The sequence below is a fragment of the Oculina patagonica genome, chromosome 2 (genome assembly GCF_052425735.1).
Source record: "Oculina patagonica isolate OP01 chromosome 2, crgOcupat, whole genome shotgun sequence".
Taxonomy (NCBI): domain Eukaryota; kingdom Metazoa; phylum Cnidaria; class Anthozoa; order Scleractinia; family Oculinidae; genus Oculina; species Oculina patagonica.
This window is the reverse complement of record NC_135759.1, coordinates 17,955,193-17,979,830: the sequence shown is the minus strand read 5'-3', so window position 1 is coordinate 17,979,830 and position 24,638 is coordinate 17,955,193. Positions and strand designations below refer to the sequence as shown.

General features: G+C 38.7%; 2 protein-coding genes across 3 annotated transcripts; both read right to left on the bottom strand.

Moving 5' to 3' along the window:
• Positions 1-1,060: 1,060 nt before the first annotated feature.
• On the bottom strand, positions 1,061-15,801 carry LOC144643258 (uncharacterized). Of its 2 annotated transcripts, none has more exons than XM_078502461.1 (12): positions 15,725-15,801; positions 13,335-13,455; positions 10,636-11,063; positions 9,568-9,730; positions 8,687-8,890; positions 8,119-8,199; positions 7,679-7,981; positions 6,705-6,833; positions 5,049-5,273; positions 4,346-4,509; positions 3,886-3,973; positions 1,061-3,616 (listed from the first exon to the last, which is right to left on the bottom strand). In XM_078502461.1, exons 2-12 carry the CDS (start codon positions 13,429-13,431, stop codon positions 3,378-3,380), a joined length of 2,121 nt encoding a protein of 706 aa, XP_078358587.1. In that variant the 5' UTR covers positions 13,432-13,455; positions 15,725-15,801; the 3' UTR covers positions 1,061-3,377. The 2 variants fall into 2 exon arrangements, with proteins under 2 accessions (XP_078358587.1, XP_078358588.1); XM_078502462.1 differs by lacking the exon at positions 15,725-15,801 and adding an exon at positions 14,459-14,862.
• A 2,510-nt stretch (positions 15,802-18,311) lies between these two features.
• On the bottom strand, positions 18,312-24,273 carry LOC144643262 (protein PBDC1-like). Its single transcript, XM_078502464.1, has 8 exons — positions 24,056-24,273; positions 22,427-22,486; positions 21,898-21,938; positions 21,411-21,462; positions 20,039-20,086; positions 19,186-19,253; positions 18,870-18,913; positions 18,312-18,769 (listed from the first exon to the last, which is right to left on the bottom strand). Exons 1-8 carry the CDS (start codon positions 24,104-24,106, stop codon positions 18,663-18,665), a joined length of 471 nt encoding a protein of 156 aa, XP_078358590.1. The 5' UTR covers positions 24,107-24,273; the 3' UTR covers positions 18,312-18,662.
• Between the last annotated feature and the right edge of the window lie 365 nt (positions 24,274-24,638).

The following is a 24,638-nucleotide window of genomic DNA, read 5'->3' as shown; positions in this document are numbered from 1 at the left end:
ACGGATATTTTTTTTATCATCGGTTGGCAAACCAAGCTAGATTAAAATTTAGGAAACAGAGGGAACCCGCTATACCGTTGAAGGAATTTCATTTATCCTTAGTGCCCTTTAAACATCACTCTACATTATTACGTTCTTTGGTTGCCCTTGTCATGGACTTACCTAAAAAACGGTAGTGATAAGGAAAGTTGTTTACGAACTACCGTATATCATCTGCAGACTTGCACTATTGAGTGCTATTTAAAATATTTTAGTGAAAAATAATTAAACTTTGATTAGCAATAAACACTGAATATTCCATCAATACTCACATTATAAACGTGTCACGAAAACCTTGCAGAAAAATCGGATAAACTACAAACTCGATAAAGATTTTTACGATGACCTTAGAAACCTGATGATTTTCCGGGAGAAGTCACGTGTTGAAAAATCGTGAAGTCACTTTCTTTTTGCTTGCTACAATAAATTTGCTTTTCTCGAACTAGTTTACCAAAGAAAGCTTTGATTATATAACCCAAACAAAGGGCAGTAGCTTAAGAAGTCTAAGATATTTGGCTTTTCATTTTTTTTTTTTATTTCAGGTTCAGTTGATTATATAAAAAAAAAATCTTCTAGTTGTTCGTTTTAAAGACAATTTTCCGTCTGATAGCTAAAAATAAAAACTACTTTCCTAAGGCAACAACAACATTATCAAATTTACATAACCGGTCTTTTATAATGATGTGGAACTAAATGAAAATTTAAGATTTTGCCTTAAGTTAAATTAAAACAATTAAATCTTCATGGCTATTTGTAAACAGCATATTTCACTTCGGAAAACTTCTGAAAATAGAAGTCGGTGAATCTAAAAATCTACTTTGATAACTACGTTGAGTTATTACAAAACGGTAAAAAGACATAAGACACGCTGCAGTAAGTCAAAATATGAACTAGTCTACCTTGACCTAGGCATATATTAACAATAGAACTTTACAATAGAACGCAACCCCGGCAAGTGCGGGGTTGCGTTCGCGCCACAAAAGAGGCCCCGTGACGTCGTTAAAAAAGCTCTCACCTCAGCACTGTAAGCCTTGGTCGTTATTTTACAGGTTAAAGTCGGGACGCCCACGCACGGTCCAATGGTGACACGAGCTGAAGTGAACTGAAGTTCAAACACAACAGCAGGAGTTCGTTAATAAATGGTTTGTCGTGAGAAAAGGATTGGTTTGAAGTTTCAAAACAAGCGGCAGATGTCTTAGGAATTAATTGCACGAGCTACAAGCAAACACGCGTTTTTTAGTCATAACGGTTTGTTGTATGAACTGCTTCATGAAGATAAGAAAAGTAAGCTCTTTTTGTAGTTAACCTTTTGAAAATCGAAAGCGGAAATTACTCATTTCCTATCAGTTTATTTGGTGCTTGTAAAAGTCAACACCGTGGACCATTAAAGAAAACAGATTTCTTTTCCGTTGGACATTTGCGGTTGAATCAGTAGTTTTTCATTTCTCGACTTCATTTAATGAATCACTCTGATAAAGTGGAAAAACACATAAGAACTCTAAAATTACATGGTATTTATTTTTTCACCCCAAATATCAACAATAATTACCAGAAAAATCTCAGGTTAATAACTTGAGCTTTAACAACACCAAGCCGCATATGAACATGCAAAGAAACTGGTTCAATAAAGCTCCATTGAGCTCTAAAAACGTCATACGTTATAAAGCGAGGCAAGCAAAAAAGAACAAACATATTTACCGTTTAACTGTGAATTTGCATTCATGGCATTTTGGTACGAACGTGCGATGCAATAGCAGACGTCAGTCTCTATACCTTTCAGTGTTGTTGCTATAGATATGGCGCGTCAGACCTACCTTAAAAGAGTGATGGTGGTCACTGATTTTGTTACTTGACCATGGAGGGTCCATAGAACGACAATAAAGGCTCCATTTATCTCTTGTTCGTGTCCAAATTTTGAGGCGAATCGACAATTCGCGATGTGATTTTCTCCCGTGAATACTATTTCATTAAGCGATAAATGCGGTATTTATGTACTTGCCAGTGCGGGTTTGTGATAACCTGGGGTGATTGATTGTTCCATGTAAATCCATTAGAACAATTTGACATTGCAATTTTTTCCATTAAACACCGAAAATGTGGGTGTGCCATTAAAAATGCTTTCTGACAAAGAAACCATTAATATGAATCTGCTGTTTTTAAGTGGCTTCGTTACGGTACCAAAATGGATTTACGATTCTGTTCTTCAAAAATCACCGTCATCTAATGAAAAATCGTCATTCTTTTATTAAAAATAATAGACGAACATGACCAGCATTTAATTACAATAATTATTTGTAACGGTTCTTTAATCACAATACTTTTCATCAAAGCCATCGCTCACACTTCATACTGTCATATATATTAGATGTAAGAAATGTATAAATGCGGCTCAATTTTGCCAATGGAAAAGAGGTTTTTCCATGCGTGCGTACAATGCTACCGCAGGTATGGATTTCTTTTTCTCCGTGGCAGAAATATATCCAACGACCGCTTTATCCCCAATCAATTTTTACAATTACTAGGGAGGTTAGCAGAGCTAACTGCATCAATATTTATCATTACTCTGGCCGTTCATTTTCAGTTTATAGTATATCTACTTTACAACTTCAATACAACACACTCACTCCATCGCTTACTTGCTCTCTCGTACACTCTTTTAAACTTCAATAGCCCAATTTCGATATTTTTAAATTCAGCCTAAAACAATAGACATCACTACGAGGCTCCGGGGAATAAACCCCACAAACTCTATAGTTTAGTCCCCGGAGCCTCGTCCTGAGGTCTATTGTTTTAGGCTGAATTTAAATATATCGAAATTGGGCTATTGAGTAATAAAATCTAACATTTTCCCAATACTTTTATAGGTTGGATACCTAAAGAGCGAACCGCATATTCTATCGCGAGTGCCTTTGTAGTTGCAGCGACCTATGAGATCTATAGTATAAACCGAAGTAGTGAATATCATACTCCACGAGCTCTGATTGGCTACATGAAAGAACTCAGAAAATTCAGTGTGAAAAATATTTTACTCCAGGACGGCTATGCTTCCTTCTATAGCATTCGCCGCTCTTTTAGAGAGGTTTTCACTCGAGTGTCGAAAGCAACTCGTGTTTGCTTTGGTTATGCTTTACTACGCTTAGTGACTGGTTTAAAAGACTCGCGCCACTTTCTCATCCAATCATAAGAAAAACCAAAACCAATTGCGTCTCGCTCACGTACGTTTTTCCGCGCTTCGTGCTGGCTACACATGTTTGCTTCCGAATTTTGATTGGATTACTGGATTGTCTGTGTCTTTTTGATTGGCCAGAGTTATTACTTTGGTTTTAGTTTTACGACACTCAATTGAAAACTGCTCTAGCTACTCTTTCCGGAATGCATTTAATGTCACCGACTCTTTTCTCTTCATACAGGCGCCATTCTCCCTCCTTCTTCCTGTGGTAGTAAACCTTGGTGCAGTCAGAGTTCACTGCGAGCACGTTAACCTGGGGTTCCTGTGGTGAGGGGTCCAGCCAAGAGGCGACAGAACGTATTCTGCCAGTTTCACAACGCTCCTTGTTTAAAAAGTACCGGTAGTTATCTGCAAAACAAAACCAAGCATCAGCTAGATTACTGGAGCAAAATCCATGCCGACCTGGAAGTATTCCAGACAACCGCTTCCTTCGGTTTAGACGTCTATTACACATAAGTTGGTTTCCTTGGAAACAAACACTGTATTATAAATTCTCAATAAGAAAATCAAGGCTCATTATTTGCAGGAAGGGGGGCACGATTAATGGTTAATCCACTTGTCCTTGGTTATTGGACACTAACAATTCAAATTTATTTTATTCTCTTTAAGTTAAACACCTGTTTCATTCATCTTGCTGAATTTCAGGTTTAACTTCTTTTTAAGCTTTTTCCAAGTGAATTCCAATCCTGTCACTGTTATTTCGTCCTTAAATAAAAAACAAAAACAAAACCTTTTAGTTAAAGAAAAAAAATTGGAAGTCCCGTGTCGAAAATGACACTGGTTAGCCCTTAGTAAGTTGCGCTAAGGTTATGTATATCTCCCAATGGGAGAGAAGATTACGCTGTACCTAGAAAAAAAGTGGACCTTCTACTGAGGCGATCCCAGAAGCAAAACTTAAAAACACTGAGTCGTGTTCTGTCTTACGCCACTTTTTTCCACACTTGACAACGGTTAACATTTTAACAAGGATTTTGCTGCAAATTCTTTTTTGTTTAAATCCAGTGATAACCTTGCACGGTTTTCAGTTCAATTTTTATTAGAAAACCGTATTATCCCAACGATAGAAAAATGCCTTACGTCTGAATGTGGAGGATAAAACGTGAAGGAGAGAGAATGGCCTTTGATACTGTTCGCCCTGCACTTCTGTTTGACGTATGGAGAATTTGGAGCTAGCATCAGTCCACAAACCATGGACACTAGTGCAAGGAAAATAGTTACTCCCAGCAACTTCTTCCACAACCCTGAAATACGAAAATTAAAATCTAGTTAATTACTGCTATAGCATATATTGACAAACGGCGTCACGCTTAAAACTTGTCACTTGTGATTTTTATTCACGTGCACGGACCATTGTATCAGCAAACGAACACAAAACAGACAAATTGTGCTGCCGTGATAACCCCGATATAATGAAATGACAATGAATTGGGAAAATGTGGTGGTTTTTTCGGGGTATCGTTATAACGGGTTTCTGTTTCCATACATTTTGACCGTCCTGAAGAATACCTTACGTTATACCCGGGACTTTGTTTTAAAGGGATTCGTTAAATCGGAGTTCCACCGTATTACAGTCTGTTTACGTAAAGCAATAATATTTAGACAAGTCAGACAAGGTTCAACAAGTTTAATTATGGATTTAATCTAGTTTAGACCCCATTTGTTACCAGTTCTCTAAACTAAACAATTGGTCGAAAATGTTGGGCTTAGTTTAAACTTACAGCCATCCGATGTCAAAATTTCTTTCTACTATACTCGTGCGGAAATAACTGACATTACTAACCCCTCCAGCCTCTTTGCATTCTAGTGATCCTAATACCAACAGTATCAATGCTAGACGTGAGATTTTCCTTCATGTCTTCAATACTGTGTCTCAGTTGTTCTAACGCTCTCCTCTGCTCCTTTGCACCGATACTCAGAATTAGAGACACAAGGCAGTCCACCTTGGACACACCAGGACCAGACGACTCTCCCATTGCACAACCAATCAGTGTCTGTCTGTGATTTCCTGTACGACCAGTGAATACAAAGAAATGTTACATCCCTAACCTTAGCACTATTTATACTTAGATAATACTTCGTTAGAATATTAGAGCAGATTTCAGTTGAGTGTCGTTAAACCAAAACCAAAGTAATTACTCTGACCAGTCACAAGGGACATTCACAATTAAACCAAAAAAAACCAGAAAATCAAATGGTTTTGGTTTTACTTCTGATTGGTCAAGAAAGTGGCGGGAGTTTTTTAAACCAATCCCTAAACGTAGTAATGCAAAACCACAGCAATTCCAAATTACTTTCGACACTCAAGTGAAAACTGCTCTAGTATATAAGCATACGTTAACTATTCATAGTTTTCAGTTTAACTAACTTTGTTTGGAATGGCCCCACCCACCCATCCCTTCCGCTTACCGTATTTTCTCGATTAAACGCCGGGCCCCGTCGCCGGTTCTCCGGCTAGAGTGGTAAGTAGCCTTTCAGGCATTTATTTGGGTGTTATGCTTTAGGTATGATGGCAATTACTTCATTCACAATATGATTTCCCTTCTTTAATAACATTTTGCTCCAATAACTGCACCATTCAAATACGCCGGGTCCATGGAGCCAAGCTTACATAAACCGGGGCGTTTAATTGAGAAAATACCGGTACTTTCATTCAACGAGCTTGCTCGTCTGGAGTGACTTTCCCATAACACAATGCTAATGAGTATGCAAGAAGGATAATGAACTACTGTAGTGATTTTGCAGTCCAGAAAAGAAAAGGGTCGGAGCTAGCTGGGCTTATCATCTAACAATCTCTTAAATGCGACCCTCGGCCGGAAAAAAAGGAAAAGAGGAATGCCAAGGAAAACCCAACAAAAGTTAGAGACAGCCACAATAACTAAAAGAACGTCAATCTACTGATCTATAATCCAAATCTTTACAGAATGAAAAGGTCGTGAGCTCGTTTTTCAACTACAAGGGACAGTCGCGTTTTCCAACTCTACTTGCAGACCATGCACTCTACGGATACAGCTCTGGTATAGTGTTGTGTTGAGTTTGTCGGCCAGGAGTTATTCATTGCTAGAAAAGTTATATCAATTACATATTAGAGCAGTTTTCAATTGAGTGTCGTAAAACCAAAACCAAAACCAAAACCAAAGTAATTACTCTAACCAATCACAAACGACACAGACAATCCAGGGAACCAAACAAAACTCGAAGCAAATACATGTAGTTGGCACGAAGCGCGGGAAAACGTGCGCGAGCGAGTCGCGATTGGTTTTGGTTTTACTCCTGATTGGCCGAGAAAGTGGCGCGAAATTTTTAAACCAATCACTAAGCGTAGTGAACGCAAAACCACAGCAAACGCAAAGTACTTTCGACACTTAAGTGAAAACCGCTCTATTTGTAGTGCAAACAATTTCTGGATAGCAGTTCTGTCTAGTAAACTGATAGTCACCTTGTTCCTGCTTGGCAGTAGCCGTGCCAGGGAACTTGTCACTGGGGCAGGTGTAGATGAGCTCTCCTGCCTTCACTTTACCGATCACTTTAACTTCAATCTCTCCGATGATACACACAAGATCAGCATCTAAGTGTCAAAAATATAGACTCTTAAAAGACAGCCAGGTAGCTTGAGGACAGCAGTCATATCAAGACTCATTACAAGGCAGTTGGTATATCGGGGGACCCCACCCACCCAAATTTTAAATTCTCCTGTGATAAAGCAAATTTTTATCTTTAACCTAGGATTAAGTTATATAAGAAATTTCATTTTTCTAATTTTTATCAGATTTATATTTGCAGTTAGATACGTTATATTTTGTATGGTAGGTCCACATCAGTCTTTTGGCTGCCTATTTCCAACCTACTTATCAAATAAAGCATAATGATGATGATGATGATGATGATGATGATGATGATGATGATGATGATGATGATGATGATAACTAAACTAATTTCCATGGACTGTCCTACGTGCGGGCTGATTTTAGTTTCAAGAAGTATTTTTACATCACATCAGGCATTCTTTGCATTGATGGAGAATGAAATTAGAGAAAATATTTCACGAAGAATATCAAAAAAATACAATTTTAGAATGAGCTACTGGATCCTCACTCCCTCGTTTCCCAAGGTGAAGATCATATCAACAGGCCTACATGTGTTCACTTGCAGATTCCTTCAAGACAATATCGTTTACGAATCGATTCAAAACCGAACTTGGAGGAAATGAACTAACTGTTACGGTATTATTTTGCGACGCAGTAAAGAGGCCGAATGACGTCACAGCATTTTAAGGTTCGGAACGCATACGTTGTCTTGTAGAAGAAACCGACCAGAAAGCGCAAAAAGGCGCTCGTAGTTACATTCCGTTTTCGTCGTTACGAACCATTACGAAACACTAATAATTACTACTAGCCTCCTACGTTTACCCACCATTTTTTTCTCTGTCAAGGCGTCTGGCATTTCCCTTTAAGTACGCAGATCGGCTTATAACTCCAGCCAGCCTGGCGTCATGCGCATTCTCGCTCGTCAGTAAATCAATCACAGTGTCACCTCTTGGACTCTCAAAGAAACCCACAACATCTCCCTCCTCGAATGTGCTTTCTCCCGGGTTCTTTCGTTTGATGTAGTAAGCGATGTCGTGATTCGTCGTCTGTATCTGCTCGACTTCCAGATTTTTTATTCTGGAAGTCTCGGCTTCGAGATATTGGCAAATAAATCTTGAATACCGGGCGTCTGATGGAATAAAAATAATGCAACGTTCAGTTGTTTTGTGTCCTGCGCCAGGTAATATTCTAATTATTGTTGTAAAATGTTGAGTTTCTCCTTTTAAATAGAAATACTATTTCAAAAACCATTTGTACGTGTCTTACCCGTGGGAAGTGGCGAAGCAGCCAATGTACTGCTGATGGGGAAGGCACCGGAAGTAGATGCGACGGGGATCGTGTTGTTAGCTTTTGAATAGGAAAGAGAAGCAAATGAGAACGTCATAATATAACAGTGAAGAAGTTATCCAAAACCAGCACGGAGAGGTTAATATTCTTTGCAGTCGTGTAATAGAGCACGCGAGAAGGACATACTAGTCTGTAAACAAAACAATCATTTGCCAGCCATTTTGACTCGCGCTTCTGGGGACGCGAGCCGCACTCGCGTAAAATGGCAAAGAGTAAGAAAACCATTGCGTTTCTTAAGAAATTATCGTAAAACTCTAGTACCCGTTAAGAGAGAATAAAAACTTTCAATCGTCAAATATCAAAATTATCGACTTGGGACAAGCTTTTCTCCAGTATTGTCTTGGTATCTTACCCAGGTGCGACTGCGAGAATCTAAAAAAAATGTTTGGCCGGGCAGTCTGATAATTAAAAATATGTTTGTCCACTCACTCGATTACGACTGACATGGAATGCCCAGTAATTTAAATCAATAATACCGTCTACCTACGTTTTAGTGTCTTGGCGCTTTTGAGGACAAACTCGTATGGATAAAGAACTGCACAAGTTCCATTGACGAACTGAAGGTAAACCTTGAGCTGGAATCGGTTATACTCAAGGCCTTTAGTCTTTTCCAGTTTGTAAACCTCCTTGCCATCCGGTGTCTTGTACACCGAATCAAGGTCAAATTTGCAAATATAGGTTGAATTGCTGACTAAAAATAGCAAGTTATATTGAATTAGTTGGTAACATTGTAAATGGGCTTCAGGAAGTTTAACCTTGTTTATGAGACTAATTAGGCGTGGGGAAAGACAAAATAAACGTCAGAAAGTCCAAAACACGAATATTGTCTTACAACGTAAAATACCGAACAAGCTCTACAAGAGATAAAATAATGTGAACACATTTGCGCTGGCGTCCAGTTCTCTCGCCGTTCTCGCCGCGCGCTCATCGATCGAAAAACACGAAAAAATAGAGGGCTGTGGACAGTCTACATTGGATACTAATGTTCAACGCTGTAAAATTCAATGTAAAAACCGATCATTTTCACTTTCTACTACTGATGAAGGCAGCACTGCCGAAATGTTCAGTTTTTCATTGAAAATTACAGCGTTACACGTTACAATAAATATTTTACGTGTTCTCTTCAATTAACGCTGCGCAGGACACTTACATAAAATAATATGAGCCCGAAGTCTTAGTTTCGGGGGGGGGGGGAGGGGGCTTATTTTCGAAATTATAGGACTTTTGCGTCTGAGATTTGGGGCGCTTACTTTATTTTTTCAGGAGAGGAGGACGGGGCTTATTTTCGGGGAGGGGGGGGGGAGTTTATTTTAGGAACTGTATTGCGTATAAAGTCAGCTAGAAAAGTGAATAATTAATTGCACGCACCAGCAACTTGTGTCGATTTGATATCCAGCTGGGTAAATCTTGTGGGTCCCACTCCGTACGAATTTGGATCTTTGGCAGTTAATTTCTTTTCAGCCTCAAATTCACGCATTACATAGACTTCGAGGTGATTTAATGGAAGCTTAGTTTCTATTTGCATTTCAACCTAAAAAGCAAAAGAACACAAAGCAATTAAATGAGAGCTCAGTAAGATTTTGAATTTTTTTTTTTTTAAAAAAATTGACGGTTTAATCGTTTGCATACTTAATTTGAAGAGACCGGTCTGCATGTTCAGTCATTGTTGTGAGTACAAATCCTGACCACTGATAAACGCAGGAATTGTTTGTTAAGTACTTCAAATATGACTAGATTATCGACCATTTTCATCTTACTTCATATTTGACGTAATCATGGAAATTTGTCGAACTTTTATCACTCAAGACAATTAGTGATGTCTATCATAAAGAACGTGCATCTCATTAGCGTTCAATCCTGGACATACCTAGTTCTACAATAATTGACAAAAGTCGTTGGCCCACCCACCCCCATCCCCCGTTTCAGTGTTGAATAGCACAATATGCCCAAACTTCTCGTGCAGTGCGTTTTCGTTTGTGTACTTTTAGCAATTGCAGGCATTATTTTTTTGCATGCTACGCAACATTGCAAAGGGGGAGAGGGGAAATTACTTGACTTTTTCATGTTTCAAGTAAGAAAAACAGCAACAGCGCCAAGGTTTTGTCAATGATTGTAGCTTTCAAGTTTTTTTGATAATGCCTAAATTTGTATCATTCAAAACATGTTGTACTCCACTGTTAGCTTTGTCTGTCAGAGAATAAGTCGTTTGGTAAGTGTAATTGCATGTGGACGTCGGTTTACAGCTGAAGGTTTGTTCTGAGTTTGTAATGAAGAAAGTACACCAGTTTTATCTCGGAAGCTTCTAACTTTTAAATTAAGGCCAACTAGGCTCTCGTCAAAAGAGAAAACATTAGGAAGCTGTTCGGTTTCTTACGAGAATATGACAAAAACGGCACTCGTACGCGTTTCACCGACAACCGTGCACTTTAAGCGTACCTGTCCGTTGTGAATTCTTTGTTCTGAAATCTTTCCTCTGGGTCCATGCTTTTTCTGCACCTTGTCATACTCCGGTTTTGGATTAAGGATCTTAATACTTGCATCGCTGCAGCACGCCGAAGTCAGCTGAAGTCTTCTTGCCGCGCCTCGTCTTTCAACCTCAGCCCTGCCGACTGTTACGGCTGCAGTAGGTGGCCCCGGGCTTGAAACATGAGGCGTATAGTTGAAGTTAATATTATCCTCTGGGGTACCGTTCGATGCTGGACCATTTTGAACTCCACCGGGAGATGGCGTGTTTGCACCACTGAAGCTGTCAGGAGGGGTAGGGCAAGCAAGGAGGGGGTTGTATTGAGCCTGTCCCCCGGTAGTAAGGTTTGCCAGAAAATAAGGATCCATGGTAACCAAACTTGTCTGATCAGAGCTAGAAACTGTCGTAAATAAAACAATAGTCAATAGTTAGTGATCTGTATCCTGCAGGCTTTCACAACACAACCTCAGGGTGCTACTGTGCCAAACAAATATCTGTCTTCTATTCTTAAACGGAATAGATCACGCTTTTTTGGTGGTGTTACGTATCTTCTTTCATCGTGATATTTAGCTATGAAATATTTATTTTTTCGACCAATGAAATCTTAGCTTCGATCACTTCTAAACAGTCTTATCCAGTTCTGGCTGTTTGTGCTCCATCGTTGTCTTCCTTAGTTATTTAGATATTCATAAGAATTTAAGACATTCAACCCCTTTTGATTCTCGCTATCTGTATCAGATATCGTACCACAACTTGAACTCCGATACACTTGCCTGAGAGAGCCCTCCCTTTTTTCTGTACGTCTATCAATGGAAAGCGAAGAAAATATCCCAGCCGGCTTTGCCTTGTCATATTGTACGTGTCTAAAAATTTAATGACTATCTTATCTACCGCGGAACTTAAACACATTCAAACTTTGGCTGTTTCGAGCTCAGTGTTTTCAGTTTAAGCTAGTTTACTTTCGAAACTAGCTGTTTGTAATGTTTATTTTTAATGTGTGGTCATAAGAACTTATTCACGGAATAATGGCTTCAAGTACCTTAAGGGAACTTCATAGTTTGCTCTCACGCTTATTTATATAAAGCGGTTTGAAAAAAATCAACCACGCAATTATCGCGGCAGGTCACATGTTGTAACTTTGAACTGTGATTATTTAGTTACTTGTGACTTAGAAAATGCACTCTTGTGAAACAGTTTTTCGCCTGTGTAAAATTACCAAAATCAAATTACCAAAATCAAAGTATCACACAGTCACTGGCCAACCACATCAAACACCGACAACACTGAATGCACCAATCAAAACTCTAGGCAAAATCATGCAACCGATGATAAGGGCGGGAAAACGCACGTAAACCAAGTCGTGTGGCTTTCGTTTGGCTCCTGATTGGTTGATATAGACATGTCAGTTTTCTCTAATTGCTAAGAACAACGGTAACAAGAGGGTAGACAGAACTTCAGACGTCTTCTCTCGTCGCTTACAAGGGAGTTTATTTTGACCATTTAGTGGTCTTCTCAAAAGAAGAAACGAAAACAAACAAAACAACTTAATATTTCCGGAGCTTTCCGCAGTCAACTGAAAACCGGCACGCTGCGCCTTTTTTTAACAAAGACCAAATACAGAAAACAGAGCTCGAGTTGAATTTAAGTGAAAGTTGTTGTTTAAAATTAACCCTCTCAAAATTCCCGAGTAACGGCTACCAACATCTAATTTCTTTTTGCCATAAACAATCAATTGCCAAGCAGACGGGTGATGAAAATAGATACGAAAAACCTCAACCAGAGAAGCCCAGTGGCTAATGTTCTCCTGGGCCGCGGTGTTAAAAAAAGACGGTGAACACTAACCCATGACTATAAGATGATCGAGTGTGTTGATTGAAAGTATGTTTATTGCTTATGTTGGAGTTTGAGATAAGTCGAGTTTGAGATTAGTCTCACCGAGAACTTAAAACACGGAAATCAAATTTCAGGCTAATCCTGGATTAGCTTAATCGTGCTTTGAGCAGCCCAGCCCTGGATAGGCTGGAGGAGCTTATTATGTGGATTTTGGGTCTGGAATTTGGCGAGGGCTTATTTTCAGAAGCCAGCTTACAGCACGTGGAAAAGCCACGTTAGTAGAACAGACGTGGCAAACCCAGTTGATACGGAAACTGTATTATGGCCAAAGAAGGTGTCCATATTGATGAAGGCCTACTCTGGGACCCAAAATCGCCCAAAGTCGCCCAAAATCGCCTAAAGTCGCCCAAAGTCGCTCTAAATCGCTTTAAATAGTATTCGATATTTTCTGTAACAATGCTTTATGGTGTATCATGATGATTCCCATGTACATGTATACCACAACTGTACTAAGGTCGGTCACCTAAAATTGCCTAAAAGGTCACCTAAAATTGCCTAAAGTCGCTCAAAATCGCCAAAAGTCGCCTATAAAGTCGCCCAAAATCGCCTTAAATCGTAATTTTGGACAAAATAAGCTAAAATCGCCTTAAGTCGCCCAAAGTTTACAACGACGACTTTGGGTCCCAGAGTAGGCCTTGATGAGGTGTCCGAAATAACAAGGGACCAAAACCCCTATCTTCATAATAACAAGCTGCCTGTAAAACTAGTATGAACCTTTGGAGAATGAAATTAATTAAGTTTTAGAGTCTGTAAAAAAAGAATTGTCAGTGAAACGTACCTGCCGCCACATTCTCCATAAGTTCACTGACTATGCCCTCTGCATCGGGCCAAGACGGAGGGCGGCCATAAAGGGGTCGGCTGGATTGATTAGACATGCTTGCTTAACCTGTAGTACAGCGCTGAAAGGAAAATAACAAATAACTAGTCTAATGTGAATAGATTGTTGATACCAATTTTGAATGAATAAAGAGAATCAAGGGGGCGTTTTGCAAATGCTTTCGAGATAAACGAATTACCTTTCAGAAAGAGGATGGCCTGCATCGCTATGCTCTTACGGGCATTCTGTTTCAGCTTCGCCGGCGACTCGCAAACCCGGCCGACAAAATAGCAAAAGCCTTGCCATGCAGGCTAGCGCTAGACAAGGGAGGTCTTCGAATAATGCAGCATTAATTAATGTTAACTCGTTGTTTGCTGAGGCGGAAATCAAAGAAATCAAGTTGTTTGTGGAGTGCAACCAGAATTTTTGCAGCTTCCTTATTTATCTTTTCCAAAAAAAAAATTGGAAGTTGCTGATAAGTTGATAAATCTAGAAAGTTTTAACTCATCGACTCCACAAAATAATTTCATAGTTCTAGAACCATTATTCCTTGATATTTGCATTTTGGATCGAGATTTTCACTTTTTAATATCAACCGAGAACCTCAGAGAAAGACTGGCCATGCAACGGCAAAACTGCAGCAATACAAACTGGCATACTACTGAACTAAAATTAAAGGATTAATAAGCTATTAAGAAGATTAACATGCAGTAAACTTTTGCGTAGGCAATGACGAGTTTATTTCTTTCACTTCCGCCGAGATTCACTTCAATTTAAAACAAATACCCTGCGGTATATTTTTGAAATTACTGATTGGAACATTTCAAAACTGATTTAATAATAGCTCAACTGGCCACGTAACACAATCATACGACAAGGCGTTATTTGAGGGTTTTTTCGGCCGATGTTTCAGTTTAGTTGCAGATTTGTCTCAGAATCATTCAGCATCATTCAGAAACATTCCAATACTCTTGGTGGAAATCGAAAGTTCGCCCACGAAAGGAAGTACTGCTTGAAAACGTGCACAGAAATCGTATCTCTTAATAAACGCAATCGAGCAAAACACTTCTATATTCCGAACTTACCTGCTAAAGAAGTTTTTCGTTGCTCTTTTCAAGCTCAAGGTTATTCAGTCTAGTTAACTCGATTGACTAACGAAACCCAACATTTTCTTCTGTTTGCTGGGAACTTAACCAAGTTTGACGTCACAAAAATCCCCCAAATGCTAATAATAATTTTCAGTTTCGGATCAGTTAATTTATTCATTCCGGACAAGAGGGAAACTACCCCCGGTATAGTTTAATACTTTTTTGGTTTTCTGCAGTATTGACTTAGGGTTTGATCACGTTTAAGTATATAGAATTGAAACAGAAAAACGACAATGCAATAAATAAGACAGACTCAAACACCTCGGGTTTTAAAGTTGCATGAATCTGCGCGCCTGTTCCGAATCGAACTTTCCACTGTGCGTCCTTAACCAATACTTTTGAACTTTCAATGACGTCAGCTGCAATGTACTTCCTGTTAATTTAAAATCAAAACCTGAACAGATTCAAAACCGCAGAGCTGATGAAAAGCAATAGTTGGGAAACCAGCCAACATGGAAATTTTTTGTTTAACACCGCTTATTAAAGCAATGATTGCATTCCGGAAAACATTTTGCAGTTTAATCCTTGCACAGATTGCGGAGAAATATTTCGATTTGTAACTGCTATACGTAACGGATTTCTTTTTTAAATATTTCCCTTGAAAAGTCTTTGATGCGGAGCCATTTCTAAATAAACAAGATTACGTCACGCATGTTAATTTAAAGCGAAATTTCTAAACCGGTCCGATATTGTCTATAAATCAAGGGAAACATTAATTCATGTAAAAAATAACAAGGTACATTAGCACAAAGGAATAGCTGAACCACAAACAGTAAAATTTGCGCAAGATAAAGGGATTATTGCTCCTAAAGTTAATAAATAGCTGCTATAGCTCGATACATCAAGTGTTTCATGGCTCCGCTTTCATGCAAGAATGTCTGTACGATAACATGTTTCTCGTGTGTTATTTCGGTTTCCTTACGCTTGAATCATCTCCCAATTACTTCGGCATGCTCAGTCGACTGCGCACAGTCAACTTAATTCTACAGCTAACAGAAATCCCTCTGTAGTTTTCTTATATAACAGCAACTCAAATTTCACTACCAATCGATTAAAAACGGCAAAGAAGCCCAAGTTCCGCATTTGATTTGGTGGTATAGTACCACTGTGATTTCGGAGTGCTTGCGATTATCAAAAGAAGCGAAGAACCATTTTGCCAGGCGGCAATATCGAGGCTATAAATAGTATAATTAAAAACCTTACCCTGTCTTTAGTCCAAGTCTCCTTAGTTCCTTATCCTTTATATCCGTGTTGTACGTGGAACACTTGTGGATGCATATGTAAATATGCACTACATACTTCAAAGCTACTCATTCGGAAACTAATCGCTATATTGTAACCGGATCAACCGTTAAAGTCAGTTAAAGGTGATTGTAGGAATAGATAATAAAAACACCGGCAAAAAGTTTGTTAGTGTTTGTACTTTTAGTTAGAAAACATTTCTGAACAATAACGATATGAAGTTGACGAGCTCTTCCGTCGACAAATGAACGTACAAACTTTCAACAGTAACTGTAGCAAATAATATCGACAGGCCTGTATTCCGGTAAAGAGCTTTTTAGTTGTTATTTTTATTTACTATTATTTCGTCTATTTTTCTTCTTCTTTTTTGGGGGTGGGAGGGGGTTTTGTACAGTCCCTGAACTCTCCCTTCCACGCCCTACACAGGGGTTTACTTGAACTGACTTTGAGGCGGAACGTCGTGATCCCAAAGTCGATTACAGTCCCTACTGTTTAACAAACAAAAACTCCTAGAGACATGGGACAAAGGGTGCGTGGCGACTCGGGAAGGGTGAACGAAGCCTCCCCGTATAAAATATTTTTCAGAAGTCCCCTTGGGAAAAGCTATACTCCCCTGGATGGGAGGTAGTCCATCCCTGGATACCGCCAGCATTTCATCAGGTTGACAGGGTACGTCGTGTTACTAATCCCCCCAAAACCACGCCCCAAACCAATTCCAAATCCCCCCAAAAAAAATTAACACAGAGCGACAAGACGACGGGGCGATCATATGAGAACCACCTTAAGTAAGCAATTTTGGCTTGGTTCAGTCAAAGTGTATGTTCATACCACAATATTTATCGTACTCCCAATTTTCACAAGTGTTACTATTTACTACAGAGGGTGACAAAGCACATGAGAATACGGTGTCCTCTTTAATAAATTTTTAGTCAGAAAGTTTCTTCAAGTTCCACAAGCTTTATGGCACGAAGGTTGCATATACAGTGTAGCATGGTTTTAAACAAAATTCCCTGACTTTAAACTTTTGACTTTTATGAGGCTGATCAAATAAAAAGTAGCATTTTTTGCTTTACATTCGATTTCACTTATTTTGCTGTGCCCATAACAAGACTGTTGTTACCAATTGCACTCATTATCAAAATCTGCGACAAACTTTAAATAAAATTATCTGACCGAGTTTTTCCGGCCTCGCTAAAGATTCCAATCCCTGACTTTTCCCGATTTTGGGGAAAAAAATTCAGGCGTTTTTATTACCAGAGAGCCAATACTTGGATAACGTAGTTTTTGGTAGAAGAGAAAAACGTGGCTGGTAGTTAAGAGTTGTTCATATTCAATGTAGACTTGTAAAAGGGCGACCCTGTTCACTCAGTGATTGAAACCCGTTTAGACCCATGTGCACTTTTATTTTAGCAAAATTCTATTCATTATGTAAGCCGTCATCGGTGTAAGGGGAAGGTGTGATGGCTTTTAAGAAGTTTAAGATGCCTTTTAAAGGTGTTAATCAAAGAAAAGTGAATGGAAGGTTAGTGGCCTTCTGCTGTGGGTAATGTTTTTAGCCTTTTTTCTTCACTTCTTTTCCCATATTATTCCTCTCTACCCCCAAATGCCACCTTCATGTTCCCTGGGCACCATAAACAATTTTTTGTAAAAGTGTCCATACATTAAATTTTTCTCTTAAGAATTGTGCATTTTTTTGGTATGGATGGGGGGGGGGGGGGGTTGGGGTAAGATATTAATGAAGGAGGAGAAAGGGTGGGTCTATAAGAAGAGAATGGAAACAATAATGGATATTTAATGAAGATTAAAATTGAAATTATAAGGGGTATTATTTATTGTTGCTGAAACCAGTGTTGGTTAATAGTTTATTGTGTTTTGAGTGGGTATTGTTTGTTGTCTTTTGTCCTTTTTTTTTCTTCCCCCAATTCCCCTCCCCCCTCCTTTAAATCTCATACCATTCATTTGAATGTTATGATTCTAACATTCAATAACTTTAAAATATTTCTCATTACCATAATTTAGATTTTACACCAAAGAGCTTTTTTGTGATGATGAGGTTTTTCAATCTTAACACTCACCAATTTGAACGTTTTATGAAAAGGTACGGAATCACAGTCCCCTGACAACACACGGAAATTAAACATATAGTACAGTGAATGAATGAAATGCAAAGAAATGTTTCCATAGAGTCATGCATAACATTCATGGTAAGTAACATGGCAGATAAAGGTAGGTGAAGTCTGTGTTTAGGATTGGTGGCCCGTCAGGTCGGAGCTTATCCCAGTTTCCATAGCATTAAGTGACCATGAGTATTTCTACTCCCCCCTGGATCAGATGCTAGTCCATCATAGGGCTATCCCCAGTATTAAATTTGGGGGTACCCAGTTGTACATCTGGGTGAAGAGAGGCACGGAGAAAGCAAAGCGTCCTGTCCAAGAACAGAATGCACTGCACTAACGATTAGGCCACCATGCCTCGAACAGTAAGACAGTAGGCAACAGTTAGTTTTCTAGTACCCCAGTGTCACATACATGTAACAGGACAAACAAAATGTTAGATTTCCCTTTAATAAAATAAAACATAGCACATATGGAACTAGGTCCCTAGCAATGCTATTTTTAAGTCCTTGATCCCTTATCAGAAAACAGTCACTCAACCCACGATATCATATGTGTTGATAAAGAACTGACACTTAAAATGTCTGTAGTATAAATCTACAATGTTCAGACATTATTCTACCTGGAAATTAACCAGTTAATTTTACATTATGCCCACAGAGGTACGCCTTCTGGTCTTTGATTGGTTCTCGTACCATGAGGGTTTTAGAGTTTCTCCTATTTTAACCCTAAGGATGCTAAGTTGGGACATCTATATTACTCGCACTCAAACGTCTCACTATATGCTATCTTTCATGGGATTCCTCGGTACTAGCGGACTTCTCCAAGAAATGCTTGTTAAATCCCCGCCGGTTGCGTGCAATCTCTACTGCATAGAATTGGATTCTTGTAACTGTAAACAAACAAGTGAATCAAGTTTAAGGGGCTAGACACAGACAGCACCTATACGATAGAAATAATGGCTGCAAAAGAGAATAAGAATCTTGTCTTACCTAAGATGGTGTTTTCCTCATCATAACCCTTACTGCAGTCAATTCTGAAGAGAATAATAACAGTATTCAATGAACACTGCATGTTTAATACCATATTTATTGCAGGGCATGACACAAAAGTTAACCAAACAAGTTTCATTTCTAGCGGAACACTGTCAAGTCCTTAACAAACATTCATAAGGCCAGGAGCCATCTGAAAATACTGAAATACTGAATTGTTCCAACTATTTCTTTATTAATTAAGAAAACCTCAGAAAACCATGACCTTATTCACAAAGGGTGTTTAATATTTGACAGAAAACTCAGAACATCTTACCTCAAAAGAGTCCCAAAATTAAAATCTTCTATCTTTCCTTCATACATGTTACAAAATGGCCTCCATTTCTGTATAGACAAGGAATGCAACTGCATATCAATATTTATGCACTTATGATATATTAATCAAGTTGCCTTTCACACTCTTAATACAATGGTAACTGTTATGAAATCCCTCATCAAGGTCATACTAATACTAAGAAGATGAATGACTACAAGTTGTACATGTTTAACAAACCAAAGTAAACACATTAATTTTTACATGTATCATAGAGCGGTTTTCACTTGAGTTTCAAAAGTACCTCACATTTGCTTTGATTTTGCATTACTACGCTTAATGATTGGCTCAAAAAACTCACGCCTCTTTCTCAGCCAATCAGAAGTAAAACTAAAACCAATTGTTGTTTGCTCACGCACATTTTCCCACGCTTCATGCTGGAATGTGTATTTGCTTCAAGTTTTCATTGGTTCACTGGATTGTCTGTGTCCTTTGCGATTGGCCAGAGTGATTACCTTGGTTTTGGTTTTACGACACTCAATTGAAAACTGTACTAATATGCATGTTAAGCTGTTAGTGGTCACACTCACTCACTCATTCTCTTCGCTCCTGTTAGTGAAGCATAAGGCTGCAGTGTAGCGCGGTGGCCTAGTGGTTAGCGTGCTGGTATCTGGATCAAGTTTTACGAGTTTGAGGACTGACCAGGCTTTTTGTGTTGTTGAAATCTATAGAAATCAGGATACGCTCCTATTGTGGCAAGGGCCACTTTGGCTATAGTGCAGACTTTACCATACTTTACATGTACAAATTGTTCAGCTACAGTGAAATATCATCATGTTGTCCTAAGCATACCTACCACTTTGGCTTCTTCAGATTTGAAGTCCTCAGGTTTTATCACATCCACCTAACAGTCATAATTTAGACAACAAATGTGTGAAATCATGCATAAAACCCCGCCGTTGCTCGTGTGGGCCGCTCTGCGGGTCGGGTCCCCGTCTCTGCTCTCGCCGGCCTCTCCCTCGTCTCTCGGCGCCCCCCTTCGCGGTGGGCCGGCCCTGTCCCTTCCGTGTTGGGCTCGGGCACTTCACACATCAATGATGATTAGTCCTGCCATCATTTTCTGGTGTTGTCTTCATATACTGTAAAATGCTGCTTTTTAGCCTTGGGCTTATACAACATCACAAGGGGTTTTGGGTGGGCTTACATCTATAACTGGTTAAAAGCGACATTAAAAACACATTTGAAATGAGCTGACAAGAAAGAACTTTGGGACTCTGATGAGGGATATTGTAAGAAGGCCACTTTCATAATATTTAACATTTTGATCTGCACTCAGCTCTCCATGTGCTTGCTAACTTATTACCATCTATTTCTATTTGAAGTGCAATGTTCTGTGAAGACATTAGTTAGTGAAAAAATGGATGGAGGGGTGTTTAGTTTTTTTTTGAAAAAAAAAAAAAAAAAAAAAATAAAAAAAAAAAAAAAAAAAAAAAAAAAAAAAAAAAAAAAAAAAGGAAAAGGGAGAAAGGGGGGGAGGAGTCACGATTGGTTTTTTTTTTTTTCTTTTTTGGGGGGGAAAAAGGGGCGAAAATTTTATACCAAACAAAAAGAGTAGAGAAAGCAAAAACAAAAAAAAAGCAAATTACTTTCGACACTCAAGTGAAAACTGCTCTATATTGTACGAGAGGACTTATTTTTATCCAGAATATTTATTTGGTAACATCATGATGGCTCTGTGTGTTCAAAAGAGGGCTCTGACTGTGTGCTTTCTCTTCGATATTATTTTGTACGTCTTCACAAAGTGTTAACATGCAAAACATTCACAACAGTTCATTTATCATTTACAGAATAACGTTTTGATATTCCTCACCTATATCACAAATTATTTAAAACTAGCAATGCTATATTGTGATTCCTGAGTTTTGTTTGATTGGTATATGTGTCAACGAAAACAGCTGGGGAGCTCAAATATTGCAATTCTTTGGGCGTTTTTAATAAAACAATTATTCCACTTGCGCTTGTTGGATATGAGATCGTTATAGCCAACTCGGCGCTCACGCCTTGTTGGCTATCTACCATCTCATATCCAACGCACGCCCATGGAATAATTGTTAAATATCCTCATCACAAAATGCGAGCCTGACCATTAAAAAATTGGATGTTGAAAAAGGACCGCTATACACAGACAACTGAAAGAGACTGTAAATTATATATTAAACTTAATTTACCTTTAACATTTTGAAATAGCGTTTAAATTGTCTGTAAATGTCATCATCATACCTGAAATAAGAGAATACAAACTAATTTTGGGACAAAGTATATTTAACATTACAAAAAAATCAAAGAAACAATAACTTATTATAGAGGCCTTTCTGGAATGTTACAGGCACTGTGCAGTCATACATAATTTTACTCTTTTATTAAAAGCAATCACACTTGGAAAACCATTTGCAAGATTACAAACATGTACAACATTTACATGTACAGCCTCTCGTTGCGGACACGCTCGGGGCGTCGTTGTGTCCGTTGCGGGTCCGTTCGGTCTGTCCCTTCCGGATGTCCGTTGCTCCCATGCGGGGTGTCCCAGTGACTGTAATACAATAATCATGTAAATAACAAGGAGATGTTAAATGCATGCCGAAAATTTATTGTCTCAAGTTCTTTTTACGTCATTTAATTAAATACAGCAACACTTAGCACATTGCCGGTACTTACTTTGTCAGATGAAGTCTTGAGGCATCTATTGCTGAAATAAGCTGAAATAATTAACAAAAAATGTAAGTAGGTTGCGAAGATTTGTCCGAAAACTTGTAAAGCGCTGCATAATTAAAGTTTTTCTATCTGCAAAATGTGTTTCATTGACAATTTGTTGAATAATAAAACAATTATCCTGCTCAATCTTGCAGAATATCATCTGATTTTAGCCAACTCGGCTAAGTATCAGGCGATATTCCGTACATTGTTAAATATTTATTGACTGGGCCTGGGGCAAGCCTGAAGCTCACAAAATGGGGCAGACCTGGTGACCAGTCACCAGCAATCTGGCAACCATCGTGGCAAAAAGATGCAGATTTTTTTATGCACAACTCCCGATACTACCTTGCCCACTTTGGGCAAATCAAGATTGTTTTCTGTATGATACGGATACTATACATGTGGACGTCAAGGATGCCTCCTTGGGTTTTGGCCTCTGGGTTAAAACCCTGCGGGGGCAATAATGTCACCTCCTTAAATAAGGACTAACCTTGAGGTAGGTTTCAGCTTGATGATGCGCCTTCATGGCCCAAACAAGTTCCATTTGAGGCTACAAAAAAAAAATTCAAAATTATCCGACCAAAGCTTATATTGAAAAGAGCTAATACACATACAAAATGATCATGATACAATGTATTTCAATTTAGAACGTAGCTGTTGTGGTTTAAATTTATCTTTGGTTTAGAATTTTTCAAACCAGTTTTATAATTTTTTATTTCCCTTTGTTTCAGATTATGATGATCAATATGAAACAATGGAAAATAAAAATCAAACTGGCTTTAAAAAAATTTAAACCAAAGAAAAATTTAAACCACAACATAGCCATACATATGTAAGGTCAAGTCAGCTTTGGGCCAGATAACCCATATCATAACATAGCGCATGCAAGCCCTATCTAATTCCTATTAAGCTTAAATTATTTGCTGCTTTTTTCTTCTACATTCAGTCACTCTTTGTGTACATTTACAAGTGTCTTCAATTAAACATTTCACATCAATCCTTTTGTTTTGTGTAGTTGAGTTAACTATTACATTTTTGTGGTTTTAGGGAAGACAGATTGCAGTATTTCTTGTGTTTCAAAGCTCAACAAATTTGCTGTTTTTAACCAGCTCTGTAGCCATTATGTTATAAAAGAATTGGTTCATGCTTTGGATTTGGAGGTACGTTGAAAAATTTATACAGGTGACAAAAATGCAACTCCATGAGAGGTTCTGCTAGCATGCCACCCCTTCCCTTCCCTTCAGCTTGGTGAAATGGATTGACAATTGACAGGCCAGCAACCTTTTACAGTGCGAACCAGAAAACTGTGAACACTTTACCATATCTTAATTCATATGTAAATTTTGCAGAATAATTTGTCAACTTTTTCCCCCACTTCCTTTTTCAAAGTATAATTAAAGTGTTCACGGTTCTTGTGTTCTCCTGTAAAACCACGGGTTACAGTGGGTTCTGAGAAATATGAAAGGTATACATTATCATTTCTTGTCCTGTGTGACTGAAAATAATCAGCGCCAAGGAGGAGTGCATGTATAAGTCAAAGCTAACAACACGGAGATCTTCCGGGTTAGCCAACGTTGCTTGAGTACAAATAAGTACCTAGGAATGTCAACACTGCTTTCCTTGCGACGTAAACCTTTTGCAGTGCCAATAAAAACGTGTTATAAACATTAAGCTTAAGTATTGAGCTTTCATGGCATTCACGAGATTTATAACTTCTCATGCCCAATGTGATACAAGTGTGAAGTGTCTTTTAAAACTCGTGAATAAATTGAAGCTATTAATATATGATGATATCAGTGGGTATGCAACGTAATTTTTTCAACATAAACAGCAAATCTGGTGTACATTATATTGAACCCCAGAGAATCAGCATGCATGTGGCTGATTGTTGATTCGGTATCCGGATGTTTAGCCCCCAAGATGATTAGCCCCCAATCTGTAAATTCCCAGATAAGTTACCAATTTGCCATTTAAGTTGCAAATTAAAATTTGTCTTTTAAGTCAATTAACTATTCTTCACTGGTAACTCGGGATGAATATGATAGTTAATACAAAGTTTAGCGGACTTTATACGATTGATTCGCATGCACGGCACGTGGATCAGCGTGTGTATACTCACATCGTTCCCGTAATTGCTCGGGTCCATATCCAGCCCAGATCCCCCTGCCATAGCTTGAACACTTCTTAGTTTTAACGCCAAAGGACACAATAATTCAACAAAGAAGCCAAGCGCGAAGAAATCAGTGTTTTTCAGTGCTTCATGAAGCAAAACGTCGGCTTTCTGAAAAACATTCCTCGGTTAGTACGTCATGTAAATTACACTAAATTCTTGACATACTCGTTACTCGTTACCAGGGCTTCCCTGCTATATCATTACGCATTCTCGTACCTCGAGTCTTCGTCCCTTCTGCGCAGGCTTGACCGCGGGTCAAAGGGAACGAAGACCCTGGGTACGAGGATGTCATTACGCCTTCTGCTCTCTCTTTATAATTTTTTTCAGGATTCTAGCTAGCGGGGAATTTGGCCAGGATTTTTTCTGGTTTATTTCGTAATACTTCGGAAGGTACTCCATTTTTTCCGAAAATTTTCTAGTGCGAAGGACCACTAGAAAGTGTTGAGGACCGTCAATTTCATTTTTTCCCGGGGGGGGGTACTCCCTATAATGGCCTATACGGGGAGGCTCCGCCCGGAAGGGGTACCTT